General features: G+C 37.3%; 1 protein-coding gene and 1 long non-coding RNA gene across 9 annotated transcripts in view; one reads left to right on the top strand and one right to left on the bottom strand.

Annotated features, from left to right (window-relative positions):
* Nucleotides 1-1,259, bottom strand: part of LOC101857440 — a 15,983-nt gene extending 14,724 nt beyond the window's left edge. The window contains exon 1 of one of the 2 annotated variants that reach the window (XR_004859140.1): nt 1,227-1,259. This is a non-coding gene — a long non-coding RNA (uncharacterized LOC101857440). Of the gene's footprint in view, nt 1-1,067; nt 1,159-1,226 lie in introns of those variants that run through there. The other variant, XR_004859139.1, reaches the window with a different exon arrangement.
* A 53-nt stretch (nt 1,260-1,312) lies between these two features.
* Nucleotides 1,313-9,939, top strand: LOC101856926. Of its 7 annotated transcripts, none has more exons than XR_004859138.1 (7): nt 1,313-1,445; nt 3,640-3,747; nt 4,324-4,472; nt 4,845-4,906; nt 6,004-6,121; nt 7,833-7,952; nt 9,654-9,939. XR_004859138.1 is itself a non-coding variant. In XM_005108519.3 (7 exons), the coding sequence occupies exons 1-5, from the start codon at nt 2,331-2,333 to the stop codon at nt 6,066-6,068; spliced, it is 399 nt and encodes a 132-aa protein (XP_005108576.1). In that variant the 5' UTR covers nt 2,158-2,330; the 3' UTR covers nt 6,069-6,121; nt 7,830-7,952; nt 9,654-9,939. The 7 variants fall into 7 exon arrangements, 3 of the variants coding, with proteins under 3 accessions (XP_005108576.1, XP_035828338.1, XP_035828339.1); XR_004859135.1 differs by having other exon boundaries at nt 7,830-7,952; XR_004859137.1 differs by having other exon boundaries at nt 7,830-7,982.
* Nucleotides 9,940-10,894: the final 955 nt, after the last annotated feature.

The following is a 10,894-nucleotide window of genomic DNA, read 5'->3' as shown; positions in this document are numbered from 1 at the left end:
TAAAGTGTGGAAAATGAGAACTTAATTGTGTAGGCCTTATTATAGCAAAATAGATTCAGCTTCACAATGCTATAAATAAATGGTAAATTTTTACTTTCACTCCCGCACACAGATGCACTGTTTCAGGGGTCAAACTGCTGTACTGTTTGCTGCAGATCATACATAAAGCCACTAAAACTGTCGCAAATCAATTATTTTCAAGACAATTTCAAATTGAACTGTAAAATATCAAATTATGGGTGTAAAAACAGGGGGGCATGCCCCCCTGTAACCCCCCAGATTTTTTTACCCCAGAGGTGCAGGTCCCCCCTGGAACCCCCCGATTGGTCCAAAGCATGTCTATCTCGGTTAAAAACAATCAAATATTTCAAAAACTATTAATTTGCGACGGAAATGAAGTTGATATTCGTGTTCAGCGCATCAATATTTAGTAGAAAATGGACAACTGGTAGCTGAGTGTGAGACGGGAGGGAAAGTAAAAAAATACCAAATAAATCAACAACCACAAGACAAGTGCACAACATCGGGCATCAATCTATTGACTACCGAAACAAAACGGTGCTGACCATAGCGTAAACAATATTTCATTTCAGTTGTTTAGATCTCTAAATATCTAGATCTAGAGGCGTAACTAATAGGCCTGCCTAGATCTAGATCTAGTCTAGATATCTAGATCTAGATCTAGATCTAGATCTAGATTTCTAGATCTAGATTTTCTATAGATTTAGATTCTAGAATCTAAGTCTAATACTAGATCTAGATCTAGATCTAGAGAATCTAGATTCTAGTAATACTTCACCGATCCGTCAGCAGTTAGGGCCTACCCGGCTTCGAACGTCGAAGCTTCTTCCTTTGATGTGTACATCTAGAATCTAGATCTAATGATGTTTGGCATATTCCAGATCAGATTCTTCCCTAAAATCTTTAGTACAGCCAAAGCCAGAATGTGGACTCCGCTGATAAAGTGATAGCAAACTGTCAACAATGAATTTTAAATTGCAGCGCGTCATCGAACTTTGAAAATGGGTTGGTCACTTCGAAACCAAAGAATTAGTTTAAGATCTTACTCTAGATATAGATCTAGATCTAGATCTTCTAGATCTCGATCTATACAATTTGTAATTTCGTCTAGATGGTGAGGTTCCGGGAAAATCCATGAAGCTATAGCACACTTTCATTCTCTAATACAATATTATTTTAGGCATGATAATTACTGCTCTGCTAACCCACGTGCTTTTAGCGAAACGATACAAACAAATCAAGCTTTTGTAAGATTTTATGTGTACACAGTGGCCAATGACGTAGTGTTTACACAAAGAGCGATGACGTGTGTGTGTACTCATTGAATGATGACGTAAATGTGTACTCATTGAATGGTGACGTAGTATCTACACAAAGAACGCTGACGTTGTTGATATAGGTGTACTCATCGAATGATGACGTAGGTGCGTAGACAAAGAATGATGACGTAGTTGGTCCCGTAAAGGGGAATAACTAGCAGGCTGCCATTTCTTTATTTCATTGTTATGTCCCTTGTTTTTGGCGGTCTACTATTCGCTTTTTTTCTTTTCATTTTTTTCATTGTTATGTCCCTTGTTTTCACTTTTTTATTATTCGCTTTTTTTCTTTTCAATTTACATTTTCGTAATTAAAATTATTTCAACCTCCAAGCGCTATAGCTTCATGAATTTTCCCGGAACCTCACCATCTAGACGAAATTACAAATTGTATAGATCGAGATCTAGAAGATCTAGATCTAGATCTAGATCTAGAGTAAGATCTTAAACTAATTCTTTGGTTTCGAAGTGACCAACCCATTTTCAAAGTTTGATGACGCGCTGCAATTTAAAATTCTTTGTTGACAGTTTGCTATCACTTTATCAGCTGAGTCCACATTCTGGCTTTGGCTGTACTAAAGACTTTAGGGAAGAATCTGATCTGGAATAAGCCAAACATCATTAGATCTAGATCTAGATCTAGATTCTAGATGTACACATCAAAGGAAGAAGCTTCGACGTTCGAAGCCGGGTAGGCCCTAACTGCTGACGGATCGGTGAAGTATTACTAGATCTAGATCTAGATCTAGATCTAGATCTAGATTCTAGAATCTAGATCTAGATCTAGATCATTTTAGATTTAGATCTAGATCTAGATCTAGATCTAGATCTTGATTCTAGATCTAGATCTAGATCTAGGTCTAAATAAGAAACACATAAAAATTACTACAGGGGGTAGATCGAGTGTGATTTAGTGCAAAGCAAACGGGACTGCAATTGTACAGGAGTGCCGATCGCCGATCACATGTGTGTGCGGATCTAGATCTAGGAGCCATGTTGGTGACCAGGGTAAAATAGTAAAAGACGTTTTGGCAGTTTTACAAGCTTCATACATCGCATGTCTTTTTTCGTCACCTCCTTCATGTTTTTTTTCTGACTGTTCTTTGGCTTAGATCTAGGATCTAGGGCATCGTAGATCTAGAATCTAGATCTAGATCTATTTGTTTGCTAATTTCGTAATCAACACCCAAACATTCTCTCTCTCTCCCTCCCTCTCTCTCTCCGGCCGACCAACAACACACCTTAACCCAAACCCTAACATGAACCCTTACCCTGACCCAAATCGTAACCCTAACCCTAGGTCTAACCCTTACCCTAACCCTAACTCTTGTATAGTTTGCTCAGTGGACCTTGTCGTGGTAAGTGCCGGCCCTCCGCGGAACTCCTCCCTGAAAATGTAGTTTTCTGAATACAGGGTCAGGGTGTCTTTTAAAAAAAGAGGACCCCATTAAAATAACTCGGTCATCTAGACATTATAATTTCAATAAAACTTCGAACAAATAAAATTCTGATGCTCTCGTGGTCTAGAGGTTACGGTGTTCTCCTCTCATTCAATACGTCCCACATTCGAAACCTGACAGCGACAGAAATTTTCTAAGTTTTTTCTAAAATCTTTTTCCTTTCCCCTCCTTTGACCTGCTCTCTAACCATGTTCTGTCGTCTGTTTTCGTCATCACTTTTGCCCCCCCCCCCCTAATTCCCCCTCCTCTGGGCTCCTGCACTCTTTTTGTTACCTTTCTACTGCTTCTTGCTCCTTCCTACTGCTGTCTTTCAGCCATACCTGCGATCTTATGTCTTATGGTAGGTATAAAGATCAAAGACACGGTCAACTCGGATAAGGGAGAAAAATCTCAAAGATCCCATGTTGTTTAAGTTTTACACTTTAAAGATCCCTTGATGGTCCAATATCGATAAGAGTAGGCTTCGGCCACCACCTGGGCAAAATTCAAAATTAATAATTCCTATCAAACTGAAAATGTTTAATGTAGGGACGTCAAATCTGTAAATATAATACAGGAAGAAAATCATGGTTTGTCATACATTGACTCCTGTAACGTACCCATGGTTTAATTTTTTTTTTCCAAGTTTTGTTGAAACCAGTCAAAAGATGACCGAGTTAAACAGCCCTTTAAATGGGCCCTCGCTTTTTTTAGACACCTGTTACTATCTCTCTGTTGCAAAAATGATAATGATTAGATTAAAATGTGTTAAATATACTGAGATAGATTTATACAATAAACAAACCTGATGATGGTTACCTAATGTTTCTCTTTATGACATGGTTTTTATTGTTTCATTACAGTGGGGAGATATTTGCTCACAAGACAAACGTGTGTGCCTCAGTGACAGAGACCTGGTCTATCTCCTGGACACGAGGAGAGAGCAAAGGTCAACCAGAAACTGGAGGAGGGTGAGGAACCGGGAAACAGAATTTTTACTGAAACGACAGACTTTAGCGAGACATAAAGGGAAAAAAAGACAAACTACAGTGGAGTCCGCTGAAACCAAACACGGTTCATCCGATAATCAAATGGCGGTAAACTTTTATAAAATAATATCTCTGATTTTTTTCTTCAGTTGAACCAGATATCAGGCTGAAGTCTCATCACTACGAATGACAAAATACAGAGAGCTATTTTAGGAGCTGTTATGCTGATGACGAGGGACGTTCTAAACTATCTATGCATAAGATGTTATGGGTGTGATCTATCAGGGGGAACTAGGCTCCTTGAAAACCTGTCTTCCTGTCATTGCCGCATTGTTGGTGTTTGTTTATTTACATGTTTTTGCTGTGATAATAGATTGATATAGTTGGTGTAACACACAATTCTATACTGGAAATACTATTTGAAATAGAGTCATGCCTTTTAAGGCTCATTGAGAAAGTTGACTTCAGATGGATGTCTCTATAAAACTAATAAAATTAGGACCATAGGCCTACTTTTGATTATTTCTGATGTGAGGAAATTGCATTCTCTGTCCCCAGCTGTTTCCATCTGTACTTTCAACCTGTGCTGAAAGTGGCTTGAAAGAGCATCAAAACTGGTCCCTCACACCGGTGGAGCAACTGGCTGTTGCTATGGAGAGAAGCTTTCTACGTAAAACATCATCTTTTTCCGAGTTGAACATTCCAAAGTAAACCATGGTCTTGTTCTTGTTTAGTGTGTGTTTGTGTGTGTGTACTTAATCATAGTGAGTGTGTGTGTGTGTGTGTGTGTGTGTGTGTGTGTGTGTGTGTGTGTGTGTGTATGTCATTGTAGTTGTGTCTGTTACCATAGCTAGCTGTTGACTGTGAATTTATTGAATACATAAAAATGTATGTAGAAGGTTTGGAGGGGGGTTACTTGGCCAGTACCCACCATCTTGACCCACCTTGTGGGTAGAGTCTGTTTCTTGTTTTGAAAAGTTGGCAGCTTTGTAAATGGAGAGTCGTGGCTTGTGACTGCGATGTGTGTGTCCTTTAAATCATCCTTCTTTTTTTCAATTTTTGTTCTTTCTTGAAAACAGAATTCCTGCTGGCCCAGCCACTGGAAGTGAGGGTGTTTCTGAAAACTTGCACAATGGGCGTGGTAAGGAAGTGAAATTTCTTTTTGTGCCATTAGGAAAAGGTTAAAGGGATGAAATCCCTAAAATTATTTCAATCAGGATTGATGTAATATTTTTTATGTCCCTTTAATATGTTGTGTCCCTCTTCTCATCTGTGACCACTCACACAATGTTCTTGTCCCGGCCGCCCTTCAACACAGTGGTCCAGTGGTCGACTTTTCTTTATCATCTCCCTCTACACCTATGTTGACTCATTCCATACATTACCGACGTCTGTGCTCTCATGGTTCTGTTCTTTGCCGCAGATTCTATCTATTCTTTCAGGCCACCTTGTGAACGAGTTTTAGCTGGTAACGTCAAAGGTTCTCTATATACACGATCTTTGGTAGCGTTCCACAATGATTTTTAACGTACATTTGGTGGCCTTAGAAAACCTCTGATATGTCACCTTGTTCAATATCGAGCACCAGGCGGAAAATAATAAATTTCCAACCAATGGAAATTTTTTAAATAAAAACAATGCCAAGCAGTATTCATTATCATTCTTTCAAAATCTACAAGATTTTATCAAAATAATGTTTTGAAATGTTAATTTAGATAACATATATATTTTGGTTCTCGCTCAATAAATTAAAAATTTTCATGTCAATTTTTAATTAAAGTTTTGTCTTTTGTAAGCTCGTTATCTTGAAAATTTCGAACAACAAAAAACAGATAGAGCTTAAAGAAAGTGAAAATTGGACAGAGTGGAAAGTTACAGATCAGAAAATGCTCCTTGCTTCAGAAAGTGATTTTCCCATTTCCCTCTTGGTTTCCCTTTGCCACCACTATTTGTGTTTCTCTTTCTGCTGGGCTGATATTTGCTCCAATCAAGTCATTGATGCTCTAGCTGTTCCCGTCTTTTTCTTGGTCTTCCCCTTCCTCTGTTTTCTGATACCTTTCTTCGGATAATTATTTTATACAGAGCTTCTGTGTTTTTGTGAGCCAAAATAAGTGAGCTTTGTGATCTAATTAAATCTATAAATAAACAGTTCTTTATCTGGAGCTTTTTCAAGATCCTCCGGTTGCATTATTTAGAATTATGTTTCTACGTATTTGTTTCATTTTTATTTTGTTTCAGATCCCAACAGTCGTCTGTACCTGAGTGCCAAAGAAATCTCGCCCTTCCTTGAGATACCGCCATAGTTCTCAACACTACACTCAACCATTCACCTAAGAAACGCGATTCTACAGACGGGGTGAGTAATTTTCGAGACTCGCGTGGAGACGTCTAGACAGCTGGGAGATGTAATCGACAAACTTTCACTGAAATATAGGGCAGGGTGGTGTCGCGGTCTCAAAATCAGCAATTTGTAAAGAGCTGTTTTTAATACAGGGCCCTAAGGGAAATTTGTTTTTAAATTAAGAGGTCAAATTTTTTTGGAAAAAATGATTTTTACTTCTTCCCAACAACTTCTAACAGTAGAATTGTAAATCTTTAGCTATCCAGTCGTGGAAGAAAAGATTGTAAGATTGTAACAGTGTCGTTATTACATGAAGGACATTCCTTCTGCAGATGCACTGATCAGAAAATGCAAACATGGACGTTTTTATATTATTATTGTTATTGTTATCATTATTATTGTTATTTTCGTTAAAATTGTTATTATCATTATTATTATTACTATTACAGTATAACACGGATATCTCGAATTCGTAAGGACCGACCTCGGAGTTTTGAGGGATTTGTAGTTCCAGGTATATCTTACAAAGAAAGAAGGAAAAAAAACGTGATTTCTAGTCTACTGTGTAGCACCTATCTGTTTTAGAGTGTATATTATTTTTATTAGTATTGTAATTTGTATTAGTATTATTAATTTTATTATTAGTATTATTGTTAGTGTTATAATTATTATTTTTATGATTGTCATAATCAGAATCATTATTATTACTAGATTCTTCTATTATTATTGTTATTATTTTTTTTTTTAAGTTATCATTATTATCTTTATTATTATTATCATTGACATTATTTGCATTATTATCATTTTCATATTTATCTATATCATAGGCTAAATAAAAGATTACCCAGGGCCCAAAGGGATATTTTTTTTATATTAAGGGGTCAAGATTTTTTTTAAAAATGTTATTTACTTCTTCCCAACAACTTCTAACAGTAGAAATGTAAATCTTTAGCTATCCGGTCGTGGAAGAAAAGATTGTAAGATTGTAACAGTGTCGTTATTACATGAAGGACATTCCTTCTGCAGATGCACTGATGATCGTTAAACATGGACGTATTATCATGATTATTATTATTATTATCATTGCTATTATCATGATTATTATTATTATTATCATTGCTATTATCATGATTATTATTATTATTATCATTGCTATTATCATTATCATTATTATTATTATTACAGTATAACACGGACAGCTCGAATTGGTCAGGACCGACCTCGGTAGTTCGAGAGATGGGTAGTTCCTGGGATATCTTACAAAGATAAAGAAGTAGAGAAAACGGGAGCGCAGGCACAGTTCGACGGATGCATGATTTCTAGTCTTCTGTGTTGGACATATTCGTGTTAGAGTTTCTATTATTTTTATTAGTATTGTAATTAGTGTTGCGGAACACAGCAGTGCCACATTTTCAACAACAATTGGAAATAACAAATGCGTAACTCTCACCGTAAGTCCATGAGATTTTAATTCAGCGAGTGTAATTAATTATTAATCTAATTTGTAGTAGTAGTATAGTAGTAGTATTATTAGTATTATAATCATCATTGAATTATTATTAATATTATTATTGTTATTATTATTATTATTATCTTTTTTAAAAATAAATTATTTGCAGTGATATCATTTTCATATTTGCTTATAGTAATGAAAAGATTACCCAGATGTGAATTTGTTGAGAGAAAGAAAGAAAAGAAGAGGATTGTCATTTGTCATCCCCAGCAGTGTTCCCTGCCGTATGTGAGAGACGATCCCTGTGGTCTGAGGCCGGTCAAGCCAGTGCCGATATGGAGTCAGTATCTCTCTGACCGCTCCTCTCTACCTGTGTGTGGGAAGAAAACTGTGGTAGGGGAGAATGTCAAAAAAATGTCAATGGTAGATATCATCGGTGTACATTTCTTGTGTGGGTTTTCAGGTTTCAAATTACAACTATAGTTGAACCTGCCTTAACTCACTTGCGACTGGGCCCTTTCACCAGCCACAAGCGTTGAAGACTGGCGTTTTGGGGGGTATTTCAATAAATCACCACAACTCTCAGAATTACCCTATTGTAATCATTTTTTGACACAGTAAAGTAACATTCAAGCTTAATCTAATACAAAAAACTAAAGTTGTCTAAGTCTAATACTTTAATTTGTATGATTTTTAAAAAATTGGCATGAATTTGAATTTCGAAAAATTTCCAGAGACGTGACAAGTAGAATGAAATTCACTGCAACAACAAAAATAAAAGTTCAAAGTGTTCTGGTTTGATTTGTATACATGTGCAAGTGTTTGGTGAAAATATAAAAGCTGGTCTGTGCATTGATTCAGACCCATACACTGAATTACATGAGACAGATGTACGGCACGACGTTGTGATTTCGTTGCGCGAAAAACAACACCGGTACTAGTGCTAGATCTAGCCCTAGAACTACGACTCGGGCCGTGTTCGGGTACATATCCAGGATCCTAACTATTAGACACATCATATTCTGAGACACTAGAACTAGTAAAACGTACAGAAGTATAGAAAACGGCGAAATTATGTGATTCTTGTTCATGCGACTTCTTCGACCGTTACTACGACGCGACTGTCGGATTACTATGAGCTGTATAGAAAAAAACAAAGCGCGAGTTCCGGTCTGTTCAACCACAGTTGGGGTCACTGTCCTTCACCTTCAATAACTTAAAAACTACCGGCCCCAGAGATACGAAACGAAATCTAAGTAGCTCAGGCTTGGCCAAACAAGGGTACGAGGCGGGTCTCGCGATCCGTGCGTGATTTGTAGAGCGAAAAAAAAATTCCAAAGTTGGTCACGCAGGGCTTGTGAGACCCGACGCGAGCGTCATGGCGGGGGTCACGCAACTGTTGTGTGACCCGTCTGAAGTGAGTTAATGGCCACCTGTCTAAGACAATCACCTGTACAAACGGCCACTTCCCACTTCCCCTTTGTATTTTCCTGAATTATGATAACACCTGTCCAAGACAACCACCTGTCTAAAACAATCACTTTTCTCCTCAATAATGGGTGGCTGTCTTGGACAATTTCCGCTGTACTTTGTGATTTCTCTGGTACCCCAGGCTCTCGTAGATTCAGCACTTTATTCATTGGTAGAGATTACAATTTGTTCTTGAACTTTAAATGTTTTTAAAAAATTTATTCAACAAGGAACAGTTTTGGAAGATAATGTTGCCATTTGTATATGACATCAGTAAGATCTTATGGTATCTGGGAGCTGTTGAAAAATTTGGAATAAATTCTTGTCCCATTTTTAATCCACAGAGCAATGAGATACTTCTAGTTTGAACTATCTGGTAACAAATATTTTACGTTGTGCCAGTCAGGCTTTCAGTTTTAGTCGTACTGTCCTTGAGTTATAGCCCTTGTCACATGGATCCATAAATGTTGTAGTTCTTGGAAATCTGAAGCCTGTAAGTCCTGCATCACTTCATAATGAATCCAAAGTTTTTATTTTACACGTGTTATTTTATGTACGACGTGATGACCGGTTGTTGCAATCCATACAAAAACATTTTCTCCTTTTCTTTCTTTCCACTGACAGATGTCTTCAGAACGTCAGAACCTGACAGAAATGTTCAGCTATCTGTCCGGAGAACATTCACGACGCTACCATGTTGAAGGGGACATCAGCGCTGCTTACTCAGAGATGGTCATCAACAGGACCTGTCGGTAGATTTGACTGGACGAAAGATGAAGCAGACAAAGAGATGTGGATAACTGAGTGGATCTGTGTGGATCGGAAAAAACCCTCATATCTAGCTCATCCCGAATATTCCCCACTATTTTTTAGCTCATCCCCAGTATTTTTTTATATGATCCCTATTATTTTCTAGCTCTTCTTTAATATTTTCCAGCTCATTCCGAATATTCCCTACTATTTTTTTAGCTCGTCCCCAGTATTTTCTAGATGATCCCTATTATTTTTCAGCTCATCCATAATATTTTCTTGCTCATCCCCAGTATTTTCTAGTTCTTCCCTAATATTTTCCTGCTCATTCCGCTAGCTCTTCCCTAATAGTTTTTAGCTCATTCCAAACATTCCCCACTATTTTTTAGCTCATCCCCAGTATTTTCTAGATAATCCTTATTATTTCTAGCTCATCCCTAATATTTGGTAGCTCATCCCCAGTAGTTTTTAGCTCATTTGTAATATTTTCTAGCTCATCCCCAGTATTTTCTAGATTATTCCTATTATTTACTAGCTCATCGTTAATAATTTTTAGCTCTTCCCTAATAATTTTTAGCTCATCCCCAGTATTTTCTAGGTCATCCCTTATATTTTCTAGATCTTTCAGAGTATTTTCGAGATTGTCCCTAATATTTTCTAGCTCATCCCCAGTAATTTCTAGCTCATCCCCAGAATTTTTTAAGATTATTTTTTAAATATTTTTTTAGCTCATCCCCAGTATTTTCAAAGATAGTAAATAACAAGACGGGCCACTCAGCCAAAAAAGTGTCCGCAGGAAGTATGCTCTTTGCTTCAGATGGCGCTGCAGTCTGTTTTGAAGCTCTCTTTCGTTTTTCCAGAAGAAGAATAGGAATAGCACCACCTTGCGTGCGCAGATCGACTGCTGTTCATCAGCAGTTCGGGTTCGTTCAGTACGGAATTTTAGTTTTTTTTAAATTTTAATGACCTCTCGCCTTTCATTCTAAAGTCAAATTAAACGAAGAAAACAATCACCCTTTCCTCCGGAAGAGGTTTTTTTTGTCAACGTAACCATTTTTTAAAAAGCGTTCTTCCGAAATTCATTCAAAAACTTGCTAGTTTCACTCTGATTTTTT

The sequence above is a fragment of the Aplysia californica genome, unplaced genomic scaffold, assembly GCF_000002075.1.
Source record: "Aplysia californica isolate F4 #8 unplaced genomic scaffold, AplCal3.0 scaffold00695, whole genome shotgun sequence".
NCBI lineage: Eukaryota > Metazoa > Mollusca > Gastropoda > Aplysiida > Aplysiidae > Aplysia > Aplysia californica.
This window is presented reverse-complemented; position numbering and strand designations above follow the sequence as displayed.

Excerpts from the sequence above, each read along its gene's own strand:
- LOC101856926 (XM_035972445.1), top strand. The coding sequence starts at position 3,616 with ATGGTTTTTATTGTTTCATTACAGTGGGGAGATATTTGCTCACAAGAC. Across the intron at positions 3,748-4,323 it reads CAACCAGAAACTGGAGGAGG|CTGTTTCCATCTGTACTTTC; the intron begins GTGAGGAACCGG and ends CTCTGTCCCCAG. Across the intron at positions 4,907-6,003 it reads AAACTTGCACAATGGGCGTG|ATCCCAACAGTCGTCTGTAC; the intron begins GTAAGGAAGTGA and ends ATTTTGTTTCAG.